We start from the raw sequence: 24,051 nt of genomic DNA on the forward strand, positions 1-24,051 counted from the left end.
GTGTTTTCTGGGTTTTGTGTATTTGTTTTGCAGACATCATGTTCAGAAGGGGACAAACTTCAAGTGGCAACCAAGGGGAGTTTCCATGGCTAAACTTCCCGCAAATTGAGTCCGCTTCAAGTGGCAACCAAGAAGGAGGTTTATGTGCCAAACATGATTGATTGGGAGTGGCTGCAAAGTGTTCGATATGAGGAGGAATTAGCTCCTTACCTTTTAAAGGAGTTCCAACATGAAGGTGAAACAATGCTCAGTAGTGGATCTTGCCTGCCGACTAGGGATCTGCGATCAGCCCTTGGTTTCAACAAACATCTTTCGGGCCTTTTTAGCACAAGCACATATGGCATTCCCCGATGGAGTTACAAGCACGGGTTGGTGGAATACCATTGGAAATAAAGTTTACATCCCGAAGTCTGCACAGGAAGGGAGCATCCGATCCCCAACTCACTGCCTCATTCACCGCCTTATTTCCTCCACCATCAATCAAAGAAAAGATGATGACAAGGTTTCCAACCTTGACGTTTTCTATTTATGGAGTATAATTACACCCGGCGTCTTTTGCAACATCCCTTGGTGTATAGCTTCATACCTTTCCGAGGGTGCGGTCAAGGATCGCAAAACCTCCCGTATTAATGGTGGGATGTTTGTCACCCGATTGGCTAACTCATTCGGGTTGATGAACCGCGGTGCATGGAACTTCATGACATTGATCCCGACACCTCCATTCAATCCCATTCTTTTCCGAAGAGCACGGATTATTGAAGACTATGGTGGTGGCCATTATGCCATCCCAAATGATGACCCCGTTGTTGGTCCCGAAGCACCGGGAAGGAGGGTGAGATCAAGAAGAGAGCGGGATGTGGAGGACGAGCCGCCAGTGATTCCGGTCGAGAATGAAGACGTACCAATGGATTGGTACAATGTGGAGATGAGGCGAATGCAGGATCAAATGGCGAGGGGGCTGAACTTTTGCAACCAATCCCATATACGACTTTTTGACCACTTCAATATCCCACATATTGATGGTGGAAATTACCCATTTATTCCATCTTGGGATGAGGTGATTGGTGCGAGACGAAGTGGAGCCGGAGGAAGTGGAGCCGCCAATGATGATGAGGAGGACGAAGATTGATTTTTGTGTTTTAATTAAACAATTTTTATTTTTGTTTTGTTTTTATTCTTATTTGGTGTGTATGACTTGTTTGAGATTTTATTGTGTTTAATGATTGTATGCTTTAGTTATTTTTCAGGATTGGATTAGGATTGCTTGCTTAGGATGGTTTAGAGTTATAGCTTGGATGTTATCACGAGTGAAAGCGAGTCAAGGAAGAGGAACTTTAACGTCAAAGTGTCGAGTCCAGTCCTTAGGGGTATGAGCAATTGAGTCTAAACATGGGGAAGAGTTAGAGAAGTTTTTAGAGGCTAAAACAGTTGCAAAATACCAAGTTTTTTTTTCGTTCAGTGGCCTACTCGACGAGTGCACTAAGCTGACTCGCCGAGTCGCCTTGTATTTCTACATATTCTGAGAAGGCGCGCTGGTACTCGACGAGTCCACCATAAGACTCGACGAGTCGTTCAATTTTTATACCGACGGACTGCTGATTTGATGCTGCTACTTGTCCCACTTGCTCACTTATTCTTCCATATCCATTCTTGAAGATCTTACACTGATTTCCGTGTATTTGGAGCGACCCACATGAGACGAGACACCCAAGGCATGGATGAGATGTTTCCATGTCTAAAGTTGATTGAAGTTGGAGCTTAAATAAGAGTGATCAACCTATCCACTGCTATCCCAGGGGAGTTTGTTCCAATTCCCTCTTTAGTTTCTTTTTATGTTTTTATGCATCATATGCAATGAGGGCATTGCATCACATAAGTGTGGGGTAGGGGGTTGGTTACATAATAGTCAATTTTAAAAAAATTTGCATACCAAAAATTTTATTTAGGACTTAATTAGAAAACTTTGGTAAAAAATTAGGATTCCATGTTAGGATTGTGTTAATAATTGCATGAAGACCCAAATGTTTAGTTGAGTCTATATACGTTCTAGTGCATTTGTGGCTTCCTTATTCTAGTGAAATCATGAGACAAAAACACGACCTTGCTCAGCCCGAGGGATGCAATATGTTTAGCAGCCTAAACCTGAAATGTATCCAGGAAAATTTTTATCATTAGCCAATAAAGGTTGAGATTGAGCGCCCCTGCTTAAGCATGTAGGGTTTTGAGTGAAAAAAAAGTGAGGTATACATGTAAAAAAAAAGAGAGAATTACAAGAAAAGTTGTAAGAATTTTGGAGCAAATGAAGTGAAGATCTAAAGATCAAAATTCAAAAAAGTTGAAGATGCCAAAAGTCAACACAAGTTGGTGAATTCAAAGATATCAAAGATCAAATTATCAAGAAAGTGAAGAATTCAAAGAATTTCATAGCGGTATCGAAAAATTGTAATTTTCTAGAATATGTATGCTTGGGTTGCTCAATTAAAAACACCTTGAGGGTAAAGAGGTTTTCTGAGGATGGATTCGGAGGGTTGCATAAAATGAGCATAGTTCGGGGTGAGTGGGAGAATGTTTATGAGGATTGTGAGTATTTGGAATATGGGGGGTTCTTTAGGAAAAATTTTAGACACAAATGCATGCGTTGCGGTCTTGGCATAATGGTTGGGTTAGATTGGAGTTGTTATACATAATTCTAATGTGTTAAAATTCAGTTTTGCTTGAGGGCAAGCAAAAGACAAGTGTGGGGTATTTTGATATGTGCATATTTAGTGTGTATTTAGTATAGATTTTATTCATATATTAGCTAAATTATCGCATATTATGGACAAAAGGTACTTAAAAGTGTTAAATTATGTTTTTCAGTCCAAAGATGAAGCTCGGAAGCAAAAGGAAGCAAGAGAAGCGGTTAGGAGCTCGAGAGTGGAATGAAGAAGGAAAAACACTAAAAAAAAAAGCTTCTACTCGTCGAGTCAGATAGCTACTCGACGAGTCCGGTCGAGGAATCAGAAGGATAATGATTCGGAAGTCCAGATAGTTATCGTAATACGGGGAATGTGAGAGGGACTCGACGAGTCACCACTTGACTCGACGAGTCGATTCGTGTATTTAAAGATAACTCCACAGATCGAGAGAAAGGAGTTCTGGGACGATTCAGAAGTATCTTGCTACGATTGAGAAGCCTGAAAAACCCTAGAAGACGACGAAGGAAGCTAGAATTCAATTCCGGAGAGTAATTAAGGCAAAATTTCATCATTCCATTTATTCTTTTGTTTATTCATCATGACTAAGCAATTTGACTTTGATTGTTTGTTGTTATTTACTTTAATTATGAGCTAAAACCTTTAGACTTCTGTTTGGGGATACAAAGTTGACAATATGGTTTGATTGATTGGTAGGATTAATTCTAAGTTGGTGAATTTTTGTTATTTTAGTTTGCTAAAGAACCTTGTGTGTGAATAATAATTAACTTTCTGTTAATAGGAAGATAATTGATTAGAATGAACATCTATTGATTATTGTCCTCATATGATATATTGTGACCACATAGTTATATGTCTAGGATTAATGAATATGAAACTAGAATTAATAAGAAAATTGAGTAAATTCATGTGCAAGCTTGTAAGATGACTATCAAACAAGAGGTTAATTAAAAAGACTAAATTAGTTAACCATTACAAGTCTAACTTAACCCGAATAATTAATCTAGTAAATATAATTAAATTAAGCAATTGGCCACTGTTTGAGTTAGTTTATTTGCTAAGGATTAAGGTAGTGAACACAATCTAATCACTTGAATCGGTAACCAACGAAAGAATTAATCCATTGCACTATTACCTTGAAAATCAACCATAGAGTTAACCAAGTTGAACTAAACAGAAGTTCCTTTCCAATTATTGAATCTAGTTAAATCGTTATTTTCTAGCTTAAATTAGTAATAATTAGTAAGTTTCTAGTCTTGTAAAACTAGAGAACAACCCCTGCTTTTTAATTAACTTAGATTAAATTAGTTTTTAGTTTAATTTGTCGTTCCCTGTGTTCGATACCCTGCTTATTTAGCTATACCACAATTGATAGGTTCACTGCCTTTGTGTGTTATTTGATAATTAAAAGTAGGTTTAAAACTAGTGGGTTTTACACACATCATTTGCTCATACACATACAAACTCGTTTCTCATTATAGCAATAAACTTGTTATCAATAATAGCAATCAACTTGTTTCTCATTAAAGCAATGTACTTGTATTTATGAAAAGCTTTATTCCAAATCTTGATTTTATAAACTTGTGAACTCACCAACTATTTTCATAGTTGACGCTCGTTTTACATGCTTTTTCAGGAAATAATTAGTAAGTGGATATAAAGATTCATCATCATAGAGCATGCTGCATCGTGTGGAAGTTATTTTATGAAGTTATATTTTGAACAATGTTATTTTGGGAAAACTTGTACTTTGTTTTGTTTAAGTTATGGGTTGTAAACTTTTAATTATTGCTATGGTGATGTATCTTTATCTTTTACAATGAAACCGTTATCGCTGTCATATCTTGCGTTTCCGCTTTAGTGGGGTGTGACAGAAGCGCAGACACTACACGACATCGAGGTGAGTTACCTTCCAGTAGAAGTGGGTCTAAGGCACCAAGGCCGACCCACTAGTAAGAGTTATAGTTGAGATGATTGTCTTTGTGATAATTGTCTGGTATGTGTTATTTGTTATGAATATGTGTTAGTATGCTATGAAGTTATGTGATATGTGATAGGAGGGTAGGATAGACCCTATTATCGATCGAAAGGACCGAAGGGGTAGTTAGTGCCCAGCTATGTTAGACAACTTATGCTATGTGCTATGATATTATGTGGTAGTAGTAGGGGGTGAAATAGTCCCCAGAGACCGGTCGAGAGGACCGAAGGGGTAGGCCAGCACCCAAATATGCTAGGCAAGGTTATTCGTTGAGAGGACCGAAGGGGTAGGCCATCACCCATATATGTTAGGCATGGTTACCGGTTGAGAGGACCGAATGGGTAGGTCAGGCACCCAGATATGCCTGACAGTATGTGTTATGTATGACATGTGGTATGATGGGGGAACTCACTAAGCTTTGTGCGTATAATTTTCAGTTTTGTTTCAGGTACCACTTTAGCGAAGGGGAAGGAGCCGGCACAGTAGCTGCACATCACACGCAAACCAGATTTCCGCACTATGTGATTCTTGGGATTGCACTATGATTTTACTACTATTTGATGATATAATTTTGAGACATGTTATGGTTCTATGGATTGATACGATATTGATAATGTTTTTGGTAAACTATTTTATAAGTTACTTAATTAAAAACAAAATTTTTGGCCTTGAAAATTAGGATGTTACAATTCCACTGAGTAAGCATAAAGCTTAGTGAGTTATCCAATACATCATATATCCCAATACATACATATGTGTTGGGAATAAATCCGAGATGACAAATGCGGAATAGTGGGAGGTTGATGGTTGAGTGTTCCAGTGATGTCGGTGTAATAATAATGCGACGGGTGTTGTGATACAGAGCTGATGGCGACGGTGGTATTAGGTGTGAGGTGGTGGAGGCGATGGTGTGCGGTGGTGTTGGTCACCGGTTATGGAGAAAGATGAGAGTGGTGGCCTAGGTAAAGACATAGACGGCGAATAGAGAAGAATGGATGTATTATATAAATGGCCGAGAAGGGTAACATAGCTATAGGATTATAAGGCTAAAGAAAGGGCGGAATAGTGGGAGGTTGTTGACCGGGATAGAGAATGAGATCTGGTCAAAAGCCAATACATATGTTTGACCATATGAGATTGAATGCATAAATTTATTGTATAAATGTATTATTTCCTTATACCTCTTAAAATCCAGACTTTGACCAAATATGTATATTAAGGTATAATATATATATATATATATATATATATATATATATATATATATATATATATATATATATATATATATATGGGAAAAGTGAATATACCCTTAAGGGTATATAAGCTTAGGTACCCAAACCCACCATAATTAGTAGTTTTGTTAGATATATTCATTATAATGTTCTTAAACTTCAACCCCTAACTTGATTTACTTTGAAGATTTTCGAAATTTCAATATTATATTCCTCTTATATCATATCTTTTTGCCGAACACCAACTAGGCTATATATATTATGGTTGAAAATGAAAAGTATGTAAGAGAAAGATAAATGTGAAATTTATAAAAATCTTAGAAGTAATCAAGTTATAAGTTGAATTATAAGAACAGTTAGACAATTACAATTTAAATATATAATACAAAATGATGTAGTATAGTGAGTTCGGGTACCTAAGCTTATATACCCTTAAGGGTATATTCACTTTTCCATATATATATATATCTTACTATCTTATAAAAGAAATCTAACTATTTTTAAAAATAGATTTAATATAATAATATTATTTTTTTAAGACGTCCAAACCATTAAGCTAATAGTACAACAAAACATTAATAAAATAATATTAAAATTTTAAATCACCTATTTTTAAGATCTTATCTTTTCTATGGTTTTGACTTTTGACCCTGTCAAAATAGAGTTACATTGACTCTTTGGTTGCTTTTGACCCAACCTGAGTCATAAACCTAATTTAAGTCTCCTGAGATCATGACAAATATCTGTCGATTCTGGTCGAGCCCTCTCCTATATACAGCGTCGTCCTAGCAATTCAACAGTCACCACCATACCGTCGCTATTAAGCATCCATCATCATTTATCAGACGACATCACACCCTTGGCCCTAATATTACCAACGTCTTCCTTCCACCTACAACCATCCACAATCGCCTGCATCGTACCATCCTACCTTAAAGCTAGACCCAGTATTGCTTGCTTCGTTCACCCCCCCCCCCCCCCCCCTTATCTTCAAAAAGCCGTTCTTCCTCCTTATGTCCACCATCGCTACTAATCGTCTTTGGTCCAACTGATATGACTTCGATCCTGCAAAAACATTTCCCATACATTATAGTGTTATAACAGGTAAATTGACAATAGTTTGTAGTTAGGGATCATGGTAAATATATTTTGCACTCTATCTATTCGATCAAGTGCTTCAAAGGGTGTTTAACATATATTTTTTTTAATCAGGTCTAGAACGGGTTTTGGATCCAAGAGAAGATAACGGGTCTAAAGGGGGGAGGTGTGCGGAGGTCGCCACTAAAGAAAAGCTACAAAAAAAAAAAATTAAAGACAACAATGGAAAATCAGGGTTCTGTCAAAGACAACATTGGTTCCTGATAGTTTTCTTATTTTCAATTATCAATACAACTTCTAATTTTGATTTTGTTTTCTATTCTACTTCTGATTTTTTAGCAAGTGTCGTCAACTTCCTATTAGATAAGCATTATAAATTTCCAATTAGCTTATAAATGAATATGTTATTTATATCTTTTGGTATAATAACTTATGCATCAAAGAAACGCATATATGATTATTTTGTTGGAACGAGATATTATTAGCTGAAGAGTTAATTTGTGAGATTAATCTGAAATTAGTTATATGTACGTATTTGTTTCATCCTTGTTTCCGGCAACTACCACTATCTGAAACACAAACGCCAATGTATCTATCTTTCAAAAACCCAACTCTCTAAGTGTTTGTTTAACTGTGAGTTCCAGTAGGACTTAGATCCATGTTTTGAGTTGAAGATCCATGCATCTCTTTCACTTTGAAATCCTAACTGTTGGATCTACTCTGTCTTTGGCTATTATTTCTCTTATCATCATTTTTTTAACAAGGAATAAATAGGAATGAAAATGAAGAGATTACGAGGAATTGCAACAATTTCCTTATGGAGCCTGCCTCTTAGATCTTTGAAGTCTCAACAAAGAACATGCCAAAGATTTGCTATCAGGTGCATGTCAAGCAATAGAAATATTTATATATCTTGTGTTCCTTGAAATATAACATATATTTATGTCTTATGTTATTTGAAATATAACATGATTGCGAATGAAATATATTGTTAAAGCATGTTTGCACCAAAAAGAACTAATTGTCGAAACAAATTATTCATCGCCCGCCGCTTTGCGCGGGTAAACGACTAGTATATATATATATATATATATATATATATATATATATATATATATATATATATATATATATATATATATATATATATATATATATATATATATATATCATATAAGTAGCAAAACTACAAGGACCATAAATGCTATTATTGAAAGAAGTAAAAGGGAAGGAAATAATAAGGAAGAAAAGAGGAAACCTAAACCTACAAAAACCATATAATAAGCAGAGGAACACAGGCCGCCTCTTCTATTCCCCACCGTCGATGCGCCGTTCATCGGTCAGATTTTCGGCTCATCACCGACACCTTCAAGGCCGGCGATCGCACTCTTTTTCCTCTGTTAAATGTTCTCTTCTCTCTTACCTTATAATTACATGTCTTCCCTCATTGGCGTTTCTTCATACACCTGTGCTCTCGTTCCCACTCAAATCCTACTGAATTCTAGATTCTTTCCAATAGGGTTCTTCTATACGTCTTTGATAGTACTCGTATTCATAAGCAAAACACTTTGAATTTGACACCGGAACCACATCATGGCTGATCAACCACAGGTAAACATCAATCTATCGCAATGGAAGTCTATGTGATGTGGGTATTACTTGTTATAACTGATTCGAGAAAACTTAGCTATAGTGAATTGTGCTAGATGATATTTTATGGACGTTAGAATGTTTTGCTCAATTTTGATTGCCCAGATGAAAGTTCTTATGAGTATTACACATCATCAATTTCAAAAGGTGTATTTATAGTCAAACCTTAGTGAAATTTCAAACTTCAAAGGCATTCTTTTTCTTATTAACCGAGACTTTTTCTTATGGGAGACTATTTAACTAACTTGTTGCCCCAATTAATTGCTATAGTAGTTGTTTATCATGATGATTTTTTATCAACACGTATTTAAATTTGAAAACAGAGAGTGATTTCTAAACACTTCCCCTTATTTTGGGATGATGGAAGAGTATATTGACCAATACTTAAACCCTCATTTTTAATGCATCTAACCAATTGCTGCATCATTGGTTGTTAAAATTCTTGATTCTCTCTTTAACTTTGAAGGTACTATTATTCGGATCATTCTCTGAAGATGAAGTGAAATCATGGCTTAATAAGCCCTCCAAAAATACTGAAAAGCCTGTGAAAAACAAAACCCTAGATCTTGATTCATTAAAGATATCAAGTGGAATATCTTTTGGTAGTTTCAATGGTGAAGCAATCAGTAATCAAAAGCCAGAAGCTTTAGTACACCCAAAAGAAAATGGAGTGCAACATGGTAACAATGGCAACATGAAGCAAAAACCCGTTGAAAATATTAATCATTGTTCTTCAAACATACCTTCCAAAAACACCCCTGCTTATGTAGTACAAAACCAAATCCAAAGCTTTGTGGGTGTGAAAGAAGAAACATTGAATAACACTTTTAATGGCCACTTAAAGGATTCAGAGATATGTTTATTACCTCGTGGATTAGTAAACTTAGGGAACATGTGCTTTCTCAATGCTACACTACAAGCTCTTTTGTCCTGTTCTCCAGTTATTCAGCTCTTTCAGGGGATAAGCACCCGAAATATTCACAAGGTTTGCTATTGATATATAAGTGCATTTGATAGATTTCAATGTCTAAATTGTGTTAATAGTTGATACATATTTTGTGATATGCAATCAATAGATTGTAGTGTTTATTGTTTATTTATGCAACAATGTTTTGACTCTTTTCTAATATATGCAACAAAGTGGTTTTTGTACAAAATATGGGACAAAAGATGCAGTATTTTACTTGTAACCAATTTAGCCTTTTGAAAGATTGTTGCATAAGTTGGTGAGAAGGTGAAAATTAATGCAACAATGTTTCACCTTCTTCCTCTTTATGCAACAAATGTTTTTTTATACGAATATATGTTTTTGTTTTAAAACCAAAAGATGCATTATTGAACTGGTAACCTATTAATAATGTGTAGATGTTGTTGCAAAGTTTGTGTCATTTGCATAAATTGGAAAAAAGGTGAAAGTTCATGCAATAATGTTCACCTTTTTTTTTTCTTTCAATTTTTGCAACAGAGTAGTCTTTATTCCAAATTATGCTATGATTTTTCATTTTAGAACCAAAAGATGCAATCTTTACTTGGTAACTTAGTGAAAACTTATGCAACAATCTATTACCTTTTCCCACTTTATGCAAAAAAGTGTTTTTTTATACAAAATTTACACTGATATTTCATCTTTAGAACCAAAAAATGTACTATTTTACTTGTAACATAATTAACATGAACCATTGTTACATGATTCCAGTTAGTTGCATGTGTTTATAAAAAAATTGCAACATTGTTACATAAAATGTTAAAAAAAATGATTGTTGCATAAATAAACATGTATGGAATGAAACATGGTTGCATATTTCATCTAAAAAAGTCACTTTGTCCCATAAATCGATGAAAATGTGGATAATTACATAAAAATACACAATTACCCCTACATTATATAGCTAAAAAATATTATCTTGTGTTATTATATGTAGACTGGGTATCCAACATTAGCTGCTTTTATGGAATTTATTTCTGAATTCAAGATGCCAGCTGGCACAATCTCAAAGGATATGAACAATCTGCAAACTGGAAGACCTTTCAGCCCTACAATGTTTGAAGTTGTTTTAAAGAATTTTACTCCTGATGTTCCTAATAGCATTTCAGGAAGGCCTAGGTATGTATTTATTGTATATATGTAAGAAATATCAACATACTTTTTTATTTTATTTGTGTATTGTTGTTTGATTGTATTCTACTCCTATTTTTCTGTTAGAGTATTGTAATTTTAGTTTACTTTTTTATTAAGGCATTGAACTTTAAAAAGAAAACCTAATTGTTACATTTTACTTTCAATCTTTTTGTTATTGGGATACTCTACAAAATTATAGTAGTGGAAATTGCTTTGTATTTGAATGTTATTTGCTATAATTGAGTAGTTTTTTCAAAGTACATTATTTGTACTATTAAAAATTGGAAGTTATAATAACTTATATGTTAGATTAAAGGGTTAATCTCGTAAAAGACGTTATATTTTGTGTTTTTTCTGTATTAAACCTTAAATTTATTTGTTGCTTGAAAAAGACCTTGTATTTTTTCATTTTTTTTGTTGTGGTGCTTTTAGTCATTTTTTTCCAAAATAGTTGTAAAATGTGAGGGTTTTTTCGAGAAAAAATAAAAAAGTGGAGGGTTTATTTGGAAGCAGTTAGAAAGTTGAGGTTTTTTTTCGGATAAAAAAGAAAAAACTGAGGGTTTTTTTGGGAAAAACACAAAATATAATTTCTTTTATGAGATTAACCCAAAAAAACCTTAGATTAAACAAGTTAATTGAAGTATGTGTCCATTTCTTGCATTTAATCCTAATCTTATCATTTCTTCATATCATTTTTTTTAATGTGAACTTGTTGAATTTGTGTCTCAAGTAAAAATTGAGAAGTTATTATAGTGTACTATGATGTATGTATTTTTTTTATAGAACAATGGGTTACAATAGTGAATTTTAAACTTTTTTTTACAGGTCTTTGTGTTTATATGCTAACAGTTTAAATTACTAAGAGGGAAAATTAAAGAAAAGCACAATATATTTTCACCATTTTTTATTTATCTAGCCACTTAACTATAACTTATAGAGATTAAACCATTATACCTTTTTTCAACCTTTGAAAAAACCATTTTTCATGGTTACCCAATTTTACAAAATGCAGAAAAACATAATGTATTTTCACCTTTTCATTTTATTTAACCACTGAATCTTCCTTTTTTATCGATTTACATGTAGATTGATAAATTGATTAGATTCCTGCTATATGTAATGAAACTGAATTTTAATTTTAGGCAAGAAGATGCACAGGAGTTTTTAAGTTTCATTATGCATCAAATGCATGATGAATTACTAAAACTTGAAGGACAATATTCATCAACTGCAAATGGAAATGGATCTTCACTTGTTTCATCTGTAGAAGATGATGATTGGGAAACTGTGGGCCCTAAGAACAAATCTGCAGTTACAAGAACACAAAACTTTGCTCCTTCAGAACTTAGTGCAATTTTTGGAGGCCAATTGAGAAGTGTTGTTAAAGCAAGAGGTATCTTATTTTATTCCTATGTTTCTATTTATTTTTAAAAAAAATCAGTCCAAGTTAATAAAGTTAATAAAACTCTGATTACAGAAAGCACTAAACTTAGCAATCTGTATAATTTGTATGAACTACAAATGAATTTGGATGTAAATGTGTAAAGAAACTTCTGGATTATGTTATGATGAACAACCCATTTACAAATTTTACTTTTTTTATTTATGGGTTGTTAAAAAATGTAAAAAAGATAAGCTTTTTATTTTGGGTTGTTAAAAAACGGGATAAGGCAAGAAATACCAATGTAATTTCATTTATTAGTTTATTATCGCATTGTACTTTTTTTTTTTTTTTTTTTTTTTTTTTTTTCTATTACAATATTTTACTTCTACAATCTACCGAATTGTAGAACTGAAAATTGCTTTGTATTTGGATGAAATTAATATAAATACTTATAATTTGTTTAGATTTTTGAATGCAATGTTTTCTTTATTTTTAGATGGATTCCACCCAAAGTATCCTTGTTTTTACCTGTTACTAATCTTTACAAATTATTGATGACACAAACTGTTGTCCAAATTTTTTTTTCAAGTTTCTTGTACCAAGGGTACTTTAGGTATTTCACTTTATGAGTCATCATCTACAATGTTTTTATTAACAAACCAGATTTGGAGGTTTCATTTAACCAACAATCCAAATCAAATTTTATATCATAGCCAAGTTTTTTCAACCCTTGAATGCATGTTTTTACAAGTTTCTCTATTACCAAGGGTACTTCAGGTATTTCACTTTATGAGTCATCATCTACAATGTTTTTATCAACAAACAAGATTTGGAGGTTTTATTTATCAAACAATCCAAATCAAATTTTATATCATAGCTGAGTTTTTTCAACCCTTGAATGCATGTTTTTTTCAAGTTTCTCTATTACCAAGGGCACTTTAGGTATTTCACTTTATGAGTCATCATCTACAACGTTTTTATTAACAAACCATATTTGGAGGTTTTATTTATCCAACAATCCAAATCAAATTTTATATCATAGCCAAGTTTTTTCAACCCTTGAATGCATGTATTTTCAAGTTTCTCTATTACCAAGGGTACTTTAGGTATTTCACCTTATGACCACGTACAATGTTTTAATTAACAGGGAATAAAGCATCTGCCACTGTTCAACCGTTTCTTTTACTCCATCTTGATATCTCTCATGAAGGTGTTGCCACCATTGAAGATGCTCTTCGTTTATATTCTATCCCTGAAACACTTGATGAATATAGAACAACATCTGGAAAGGTATCATTTCTTGTTTTCTTTCATCACTTTAATCTTATTTAATAACTTTATTTTTTTCCTGAAAAAGTCCTTATATATATTTTTTCCCAAAAAACCCTCAAATCTTTTATTTTTTTTCTGAAAAATCCCTCAACTTAAAATTTTTTTTTTTCAAAAAAACCCTCATTTAACTTTATTTTTTTTTGGAAAAAACCTGCTAAAAGGTCGAATATAAAAAAAATGGAAAAAAAAAATATTTTTCAGAAAAGGGTTAATCTTATAAAAGACCTTATATAATGTGTTTTTTTTTTTCGGATTAAACCTCAACTTTATTTTTTTCCTGAAAACGACCTTGCGTTTTTTCATTTTTCCGATTTGATCCTTTAGTCATTTTTTTCTGAAAAAAGCTGTAAAATGTGGGGTTTTTCGGGAAAAACTAGAAAAGTTGAGGATTTATTCATAAACAGTTAGAAAATCGAGGGGTTTTTCCGGAAAAAAGGACAAAGTTGAGGGTTTTTTTCAAAAAAAAATACAAGGTCTTTCAGGAAAAAAAAAGTTGAGGTTTAATCCGGTAAAAACACAAAATATACGGTTTTTTCTATGAGATTAACCCTTCAAAAAAAAAAAGTTGAGGTTTAATCTGGGAAAAAACAAAATATATAAGGCCTTTTAGGATATTAAACCAAAAAGAAACAATACCTTAACTCTCATGAGCTATGAGTGTTATCTTTCTGGCTTATTACATAAAGGACTTAAATTGTTGATAAATTAACATCATATGGATATTGTGTTTCAGGCAGGTGTTGTTACAGCTAGAAAGTCTGTAAACTTACAGACACTTCCAAAGATAATGATATTGCATTTGAAGAGATTTGGTTATGGAACAAATGGAAGCACAAAACTACACAAATCTGTTCGTTTTCCACTTGAATTGGTATTGAGTCGTGATTTGCTTGTTTCCCCAACAACAGAGGTAATGCCTTTTTTTTTATTTTTCTACTGATTAAAATGGTGACAAAAAGTATCATAAAGAAATTGGTAAAATGGCTAGATTGATAATAGTGAAAATTCAATTGATATTTTGTTTTTTGTCCTATTATTAATGTTATTCATTCATATGGTATAATTTGTTAATTGATTAGGACTTAGGTATTTTGTTTATTGTTTCTCACTTTTATTATATTTGAATGCTATTTAAAAGTTATCTATACGTATTTTTTAATATAGTTATTTAACTATTACTCAGCATGTCTAGTTTATAATTACTATATGATATATGATAAAAGACCATTAAAAACAAGGGAAATTGTCAGAAAAGTCCCAATATTTTCAGAAAAGTTTCGCTTTAGTCCCAAAGTTTATTTTTTGAACATAAAAGTCCCGATTATTTGATTTTACATGATATTATGCCATTTCCTGGGAAAAGAAAAAAAGGACTTTTTTGTTAATTTGAGCCAAAATGAAATAATCAGGACTTTTGTGTTCAATATTTTTTTTGGGACTAAAGTGAAACTTTAACGTAAATATTGGGGCTTTTCTGACAATTTCTCTAAAAACAATCTGTGGCAAATCTGGTAACTAGGGATAATCTAGTAATTTTAAAATTCCATCCTGATATATTCCCAATTTTTTATGGGTTAATTTCATAAAAGACCTTATATTTTGTGTTTTTTTCCGGATTAAACCTCATATTTTACTTTTATTTTCCTGAAAAAGACCTTTTATTTTATTTTTTTCATTTTTTCTGAAAATACCCTCAACTGTCTTTTTTTACGAAAAAAACCCCTCAACCTTCTAATTGTTTCCAAATAAACCCTCAACATTTTTTAGTTTTTATCGAAAAAACCCACATTTTACAAGTTTTTTTTTTTGGAAAAAAATGACTAAAAGAACCATATCGGAAAAAATGAAAAAAAAAAATGCAAGGTCTCTTTCAAGAAAAAATAAAATTTAGGTTTAATCCGGAAAAAACACAAAATATAAGGTCTGTTATGTGATTAACCCTTTTTTTTATTAAGACACTATACTTAACAAATCCACCTAATTCAATCATTGTAACTTCATTTTTTTTTTCTTATTGGGAATTTAGAATAATATTATCTTTGAAATATCAAATAAATGAAAGTACGTTGCTATTTCTTGCATCTAACATTTTTTGACAAATATCCAGGGTCGCAAATACACCCTCATTTCCTCAGTGACACACCATGGAAGGGAAGCATCCAAGGGCCATTACACAGCGGATGCTTTTTACCCAAAAGATCAATGGTTCCGATTTGATGATGCTTCTGTCACTGCAATCCCTACAAACAAGGTCTTACATGACCAAGCCTATATCCTTTTCTACAAAAGAGTATAACGAGAGGGGTACAATCGTCATTTCTAATCATAGTGCCACTCGGTTGCAACAAGGTAACACGTTTGACGTTAATCATGGCCCGCCGGAAATTGTTGCCGGAAAGTGATGTCATCACCGGAAGTTTGTTGAGAAATTATAATGATTTGAGTTTGGTTGATTGGTGAGCCAAATATGGTTTTGCGGGTGAGGTTTGGTGTTTATTTTGTATGTAGAGTATTTATGTATATTCGTTTCTTCTATGTCTCGAGAGGTTTGAATTATTGGAAGATTATTTATTTACATGTTATTTAAACATTTTAGTTTTTTTTCTTCTTGTGTTTGGTTGCTGTTTAGTAAAGTTTATCCACTTTTTAAATGAAGATACCGGTTTTCCGGTAAATAAAAAAAATTTCATAACAATGAAACAAAACTTAAACATGAGTGCCAAGAGTTTTTAGTGATATAGACAGAGTAAACCTTAAATTCGGTTGATTGTAGCTTATTTTTCATCAGGTAAAAATCATATCACCAATTTGTAAATCATTCTTTTTGTAAATTTATTATTTTTTGGACAAATTATGAAAAAGATGTCATAGTGTGTTCAGTTCAGTGGGTCATTCATTTTTATTTATTTATTTATTTTTATCTAATAAAAGCATTCAAGTTTCAATCAATTTTCCAAATTCAAACCACACCGTTGGCTGTCGAGTTTTGTATTCAAGACACATAAATCACACCTAATGCTACTATGGTGGACCCTATAGTTGCATAGTGATGTTCCTACACCAGTCTTGGGTTAGTTTCGACAGTGTCATGTTCTTTTGGTATTGGTTTCGGTATCGGTATGGTCCAAGTCTTTTTCAGTCTGGTCTTATAGTTATTGTGCCTTTTTCGGTTCGATTTCTGGGTTTTTCAGTTTGGGTTCTATATTTTTCATTTTTTTGGTTTTAGTTTCAAATTATTCTGTTAACAAACAAGTGATTAGCAACAAAATGATATGTTAAGATTTAATAAAAATGACACATTAAAATTTAATAAAAGAAAAAAGGAAAAAGTTTGGTAATGTTATTAAAAAATATGTAATCAACATAAATTATATACACTTTTGCTTTCATTCTTCGAGACATGAATGATACACTATATTTAAAAAAATAATAATGAAGAGGAAGAAGCTCGGTAATGTAATTGAAAAAGTGTGTAACTAACATAAAAATTATAGTGAAAATGACACAAATGTCCTACGAAATTTCTAGGGTTTACCCCTTGAGTCCCTACAGTTTTTGTTATACTTTATACGTCCCTAAACTAGTATACGATCTGTTCTTTTGGTCCCTGTCAACCTGTAATAGTCAGTTTAGTAAACTTTTAGATCAAAAAACTTATATTGTGCCCCTATAAAGCCATAAAAATAAGTTCAGGGATCAATATGAATTGAGTGTGAATTGGTTTTAGAAGAAAATGATATCTTTTTTTTTTTTTTTTTACGAATTGATCCCTGAACTTTTTTTTTTTTTTAGTTTTATAAGGGCACAATGTGAGTTTTTTTTTTTTTTTTTTTTTTTTTTTGTCTAAAAGGTCACTGAACCGGCTATTAGAGGTTGACAAGGACTAAAAGAGCAGATCATATCCTAGTTTAGGGGCCCATAAAGTCCGGCAAAAACTTTAGGGAGTCAAGGGGTAAACCCTATAAAGTTCGTAGGGCATTTGTGTCATTTTCCCACAATTATATGTAGATTAACTTTTGCTTCCGGTTTTGGTACTGGTCTCACATCGATCGTCTTAGACGGTCCAGTGTTTTTTGGGACTGGTCTCGAAACGGTGTATTCTTTTTTCGGACCCGTCTCAGACAATTTCGAGCGGATCAGTCTTTTCTCAAATCAGTCTTTTTGTTCATGTATAGCGGACCCACCTGGACTCAAACCCATGTTCTAGTCCCCAGTCTATATATTAGAGGATACAGCTCAAATTCATCATTCGGTTCAAACTCAACACACACACATACACACACACACACAACACCCAATTAGAATGGGTCGGGTCGGGTCACGTCTGTTCGGAATAGTCCATTCCGGAGAAGATGATTATTTTTCAAAAAATAAGTTCAAACAAGTTAGTTTAAAAAAAACAATCAAAAAGTGGTAGATCACTCCATTTCCCATAATCTAACTTAATCATTATTAGTATATGTAATTTACATTATACAACTTTAATGTTGATAAAGTAATTACGTTGATAATTTTAACAAATAGCTCTCCTTTGTCCTGAGGAGTGAGGGGTAAAGGTGTTAAAGATACTGGTTAAAGCCTAATCTCTTCACTTATTATCAAAGTCTAGCCCAATCTCCTCACTTATTGTCAAAGTCTAGATATAATGAGACTTGGCAGGAAAAGTCTCACAAGTTTGGTGGTAACAGTTTAACCATATCTAACATCTAAAGTTCATGCACCAGTTATATCTTATCCAACAATAAGAAGGTGGAACAAGTAGATCATACATCAAAGAAGGTACAATCCAAGTGGTTTCACTTTTATGTGTTGACGAGAAAGATCGGAGAAGCAAATATGCAGAAGCTTCTCAAAGTTTTTTTTGTTTTGTTTGTTTGTTTGTTTGTTTTATAAATACTATAAGGGATATAATATGAAGTGAGTGAAAAGAACTAGGAATGTAAGAGATAAGCTAAAAAAATCGGAAATAGATTAAGAGAGATGAAGAAATTTGATAACAACAATATTTTTATTATAAATGGTCGATGATTTTACAATAGGTTCTATATAAAGAAGACAAAGGGTAGCGTAGCAATCCTTCTTACATATTGACACAATACCAAATTACAAGACATTATTCGTTCCTAAATTATTTGATTGTTACATAATTGTGTGAAAAGATGCATAATTATTCTATACGACAAAACTTTTAAAAGCATGAACCAATAATTCTGTCACACCCCAGAACCGTTAGAAAACAACGGCGGAAACGTCCGGGGGTGGGTGACGTTATACGTAGTATCACAACAATCGTATCATAGCAATCAAAGTAAACACAACCATTACATTACAATATGATTATTTACATCTGTTTGAAAACATAGTCTGTACATAACAGTATATAGCAAAAGATAAAGACGAGACTCCAAAAATGCTCCGTCTTCTCCAAAAACTGGTGAATGTACATGTCTATCATTGCCCTGAGAATACAAGCGGTTTTGAAAATGTATCAGCATAAAGATGGTGAGTTCATAAACATGTTTTTTTATTGTAAACTAGTCACTGAATTTGTACTAATGGTTTCTTTTCATTATAAGTTAAATGTTGTTTGTATTGAAAACCATTGTTATCAAGTTCTGAAATATGTATGCATGTTTTCCAAGAAAATCCAATATTTTCTAACATGTTTGTTGATTACTATATGAAAAGTATGTTCCATTCGAAAACCCTGGCTACCACCAGTACGCATAGGATGTTCTGTTCGAAAACCCTACTACCATCAGTATGAAGTGTACGATCTGTTTGAAAACCCTGGCTACCACTAGTATGTATAGTAGTTTTATTACTTAAAATAAAACTATTGAAGAAAGAAATCCCGTAAACAAAGGTTAGTTTATACTTATTGTGAGTCATATAACCATGCTAATATGACTAATGACCTCCTTGACGTTTCTTCAGGCGTCGAACGGTTACAAAATTCGTCACCCTAGGCGTGCCCGCCTAACTGTAGCTAACAGTTCATGTGTAGGATTGTCGGTCCCGAATAGATCTATTCACAAATTTCACGCTCTCCCTCCAAGAGACTCTGGTTATACTAAAGGTGAGGATTTACTGGTACCCCGAGGGGAATAACGAAGATAGGTCTCACAATCCTGTATTAACTAGTTTACATGTTGTTCGGTTGTTCTTGTGTTCGAAATCGTTTGTAACGGTGTAGAGTATAAATAATTATACGCAAAATAATTATTTAGTAAGATACTCTAGTTTTCTGTATGTAGTAATGGATAAACTAAATCGGTCATAGTTTATGAGTTTGAATCTATGAAATCGGTAATGAAATCCCCAAACTATACCTATTATAGTTTGACTGGGTTGTTATGTTCATGTACTGTTCGGAAAAACTATGCAATTAGGTTTAGAAAACGTCCCTTATGCTCCGCATAATACAAAAGGGATAAGATATCTAAATGTTTGATGTAAAATCGTTGTAATTGCATCAGTTTTTAAGTTGTGAAAACCTTTATGTGTGGCTTGTATTCCTCTTGAAAATGTTTTAAAATCTGTAAAAGCGTAGGGGTATGAACTTACTGTTTAAAGTAGGATTCGAGTGTACGATCGGTATGAGTGCTGAGAGTCAACTGATGTTTCATACGCAAGTGATCCCTATTAACATATAGTAACACATATATGTATTAGATTAGGGTATTTCATGACTAAACATGACGGGAAGCCACCCTAAGGACTTGGAAATGCTTGTACTAAGTGTCGGGGCCATAAATGATCAAACGAGGGAGGTGTATGGACACAAAATCAAGGGTTTTGTGTGTGTGCGACCGTACAAAGTGTGTGTGCGGCCGTACACAGGGGTGTGCGGCCGTACACTCCTTATTTATGTTCAAAAGTCGATTTTTCAGGTGTTTTAAGGCCAGTACCAAGTCCAACTAGAAGATAGGGGGCCAAACTCTCACTTTGGAGGGTTTTTGAGGGGTGTACGGCCACCTTATGAAGGTGTGCGGCCGTACACCTTCAAGTGATGAAGAACAAGAAGAACATGAAGAGTTTTAGGCTTAGATCAAGGTGTCTTACCAGTATAAAAAGCTAAATGATGTAGTACTTCACGTTTTCGAGGCCCTTGGAGTGTTCTTGGATGAGGATTCTAGAGAGAGAAACTAGAGAGATAAAGTAGTGTGTAGCCAAAAGAAAGGAATGAGTGAAGGGGGTCACCCTCTATATATAGGGTGAGTGTGCGGCTGGAGGATGGGTGTGCGGTCGCACACCCATGTGTGTGGCCGTACAAGCCTCTCAAGAGGGTGTATGGCCCGGTTTTGTCTCTATACGACTTGTTGACTCATTCCTAATCTCATTCCCGGCTATACTCAAGCTTAGAACACTTAAACGAATCCTTAAACGACGTTAAAAGGTAATGAAATCGAGTTCAATGTTGATAAAGTTTACCAATCGTACAAAATAAAAGTTTCGGGTTGTCACATCATCCCCCTGTTAGACGGAATTTCGTCCAGAAATTCAAGAATAAAGGTACAAATCATGGATTTGGAAAGAGATGGGGGTACTTCTGTTTCATTGAATCCTCGCGCTCCCAAGTGAACTCGGGTCCCCGCTTTGCATTCCAGCGAACCTTCACTATCGGGATGCGACTTTGTTTCGTTCACTTGACCTCCCGGTCCATTATTTCGATCGGTTCTTCCATGAAGTTCAGGTTTTCGTTGATTTCAATCTCTTCGAGAGGGACCACAAGGGTTTCGTCAGATAGGCATTTCTTAAGATTCAAAATGTGGAAAACAGGATGAATGTTACTAAGCTCTTGAGGTAAACGAGGTTTGTATGCTACGGGACCGATCCTAGCAATGATCTCGAAGGGTCCTATGTATCTTGGATTTAGCTTTCCATGCTTTCCAAAGCATATCATGCCTTTCTGGGGTGAGACCTTTAGCAAGACACGGTCACCAACCTGGAACTCCAAGGGTTTTCGTTGTTTATTGGCGTAACTCTTTTGTCTGTCTCGTGAGGCTTTCAGTCGTTCTCGGATTTGTACGATCTTTTCTGTGGTTTCGCGGAATGATCTCTGGGCCTGTGAGAGTGCTGTCGCAGACTTGTCCCTTGGCTAGCTGCATGTCGCCCATCTCAGCCCAACACAAAGGGATCTGCACTTACGGCTGTAGAGGGCTTCGAAAGGAGCCTTGATACTGGTATGATAATTGTTGTTGTAGAAGAACTCAACCAAGGGCAAATGGGTGTCCCATGATTTACCGAAGTCGATGACACATGCTCTCAACATGTCTTCCAAGGTCTGGATGGTTCTGTCACTCTGCCCGTCTGTCTGGAGATGGTAAGTTGTACTCATATCCTGCTTAGTTCCAAGAGCTTTCTGTAGGGACTGCCAAAATCTAGAGGTGAACCTGCTATCTCGATCGGAGATAATGGATATAGGCACTCCGTGCAATCGAACTATTTCTTGAATGTAGATTCGTGTGAGCCTATCCATTTTGAATGTTTCTTTGATTAGCAAGAAGTGGGCGGATTTAGTCAATTGACCGACTATTACCCATACGGTGTCGTACCCACTCGGAGATTTGGGTAATTTAGTAATGAAATCCATGGTAACCCTCTCCCACTTCCACTCAGGTATCTCCGGATGTTGAAGCAAACCTGAGGGCTTTTGATTTTCGACCTTCACCTTGGTGCAAGTCGGACACTTGCCCACGAAGGTAGCGATCTATGCTTTCATGTTTGGCCACCAATATAGTTTCTTGAGATCAAGGTACATCTTATCCGAACCTGGGTGAATAGAGTATCTGGTCTTGTGAGCTTCGTTCATGACAACCTCTTTGTATCCACCGAACTTTGGGGTCCAGATCCTGTTCATGAAATACTCCGTCTCTCTTGATCTCTAAGTTTTTCTCCATTCCTCTCAAGGCTTCATCCGCCACATTCTCTGGTTGTAGGGCTTCCAGCCGAGCCTTTTTGATTTATGCGGATAAGTGGGAATGGATAGTCATAGTAAGTGCTTTCAAACTGCGACCTGAGTACTCTTTACGGCTGAGAGCTACCACATTGTCCTTGCCGGGATGGTAGCGTATTTCACACCCATAATCACAGAGTAGTTCTACCCATCGTCGTTGTCTCATGTTCAACTCCTTCTGGTTGAAGATGTGCTGCAGACTTTTATGGTCAGTGAAGATCGTGCACTTGGTTCTGTAAAGGTAATGTCTCCATATTTTCAATACGAAGACCACTGCTCTCAACTCCAGGTCGTGAGTTGTATAATTGACTTTGTGTGCCTTCAGCTGTCTTGAGGCATAAGCAATAACTTTTCCTCGTTGCATAAGCACACAGCCTAAACCCTGATTGGATACATCACAGTAGACAACGAAGTCCTCCGTCCCTTCGGGCAGAGACAGGATAGGTGCGCTGCATAGGGCCTGCTTCAATGTCTGGAACGCAGTGTCTTATTTCTCACTCCAACAAAAGGGTACACCTTTCTGTGTCAGAGTGGTTAAGGGTTTGGCAATTATGGAGAAATTTTGGATGAACCTGCGATAATAGCCAGCAAGACCCAAGAACTGATGGATTTCTGTGGGCGTCTTCGGTGCTGACTAGTTCTCTATCGCTTTGATTTTAGATGGGTCCATGTGTATGCCTTCCTCGCTTACCACGTGACCCAAGAAAGTTACTTTCTGAATCTAGAATTCGCACTTGGAGAATTTCGCGTATAGCTTCTCCGCTCTTAGAGTTTCCAGCACTAATCTCAAGTGCTGTTTGCGATCTTCCTTATTTCTGGAGTAGACAAGTATATCGTTGATGAACACAATAACGAACTTGTCCAGGAAAGGACGGAACACCCGATTCATCAGGTCCATGAATACCGCCGGTGCATTGGTTAGACCGAAGGGCATTACTACGAACTCGTAGTGACCATATCGAGTCCGGAATGCTGTCTTAGGAATCACTTTCGTGGATTCGCAGCTGATGGTACCCTGATCTTAGGTCTATTTTCGAGAAGTAGCTGGCTCCTTTAAGTTGGTCGAAAAGGTCATCAATCCGAGGAAGAGGATAACGGTTTTTGATGGTGAGTTTGTTCAGTTCGTGGTAGTCGATGCACATCCGAAAAGATCCATCCTTCTTTTTCACAAATAAAACCGAGGCTCCCTAGGGTGAGGAACTTGTTCTGATGAATCCTTTGCTGAGCAGCTCATTGAGCTGGCTGGATAACTCCTACATTTCTGCTAGTGCTAGCCGGTATGGGGATTCAGCTACGGGGGTAGCTACGGGGATTAAGTCGATGGGAAACTCGACTTGGCGCTCATGAGGAATTCCCGGAAGCTCTTCAGGAAACACATCAGGAAAGTTGCAGTCTTCGGGGATGCTCTCGAGGTCTTTAACTTCCTGCTTTTCATTGACAACATGGGCTAGGAATGCATGACACTCCTTTCGCAGAAATTTTTGGGCTTTGATGCACGAAATGATACAAAGGTTCGAACTTAGTTTATCGCCATAAATCATGAGGGTTTCTCCAGAGGGAAGGTTGAGACGGATAGCTTGTTCGTAACAAAGGATATCAG

At 35.0% G+C, this 24,051-nt stretch overlaps 1 protein-coding gene across 1 annotated transcript; it reads left to right on the forward strand.

Annotated features, from left to right (window-relative positions):
* The first annotated feature begins 8,265 nt into the window (after positions 1-8,265).
* On the forward strand, positions 8,266-16,096 carry LOC145099715 (ubiquitin carboxyl-terminal hydrolase 24-like). Its single transcript, XM_079037240.1, has 7 exons — positions 8,266-8,618; positions 9,124-9,642; positions 10,580-10,761; positions 11,919-12,169; positions 13,308-13,450; positions 14,226-14,402; positions 15,600-16,096. Exons 1-7 carry the CDS (start codon positions 8,601-8,603, stop codon positions 15,786-15,788), a joined length of 1,479 nt encoding a protein of 492 aa, XP_078893366.1. The 5' UTR covers positions 8,266-8,600; the 3' UTR covers positions 15,789-16,096.
* Positions 16,097-24,051: the final 7,955 nt, after the last annotated feature.

The sequence above is a fragment of the Lactuca serriola genome, chromosome 1 (assembly GCF_051521515.1).
Source record: "Lactuca serriola cultivar US96UC23 chromosome 1, Lser_US96UC23_V15, whole genome shotgun sequence".
Lineage (NCBI taxonomy): Eukaryota > Viridiplantae > Streptophyta > Magnoliopsida > Asterales > Asteraceae > Lactuca > Lactuca serriola.

What these genes read in the sequence shown, in the direction of transcription:
- LOC145099715 (XM_079037240.1), top strand. An exon ending in AAGTGTTGTTAAAGCAAGAG is followed by an intron (nt 12,170 to 13,307) that starts GTATCTTATTTT and finishes TTTAATTAACAG; the next exon opens with GGAATAAAGCATCTGCCACT. An exon ending in TTGTTTCCCCAACAACAGAG is followed by an intron (nt 14,403 to 15,599) that starts GTAATGCCTTTT and finishes ACAAATATCCAG; the next exon opens with GGTCGCAAATACACCCTCAT.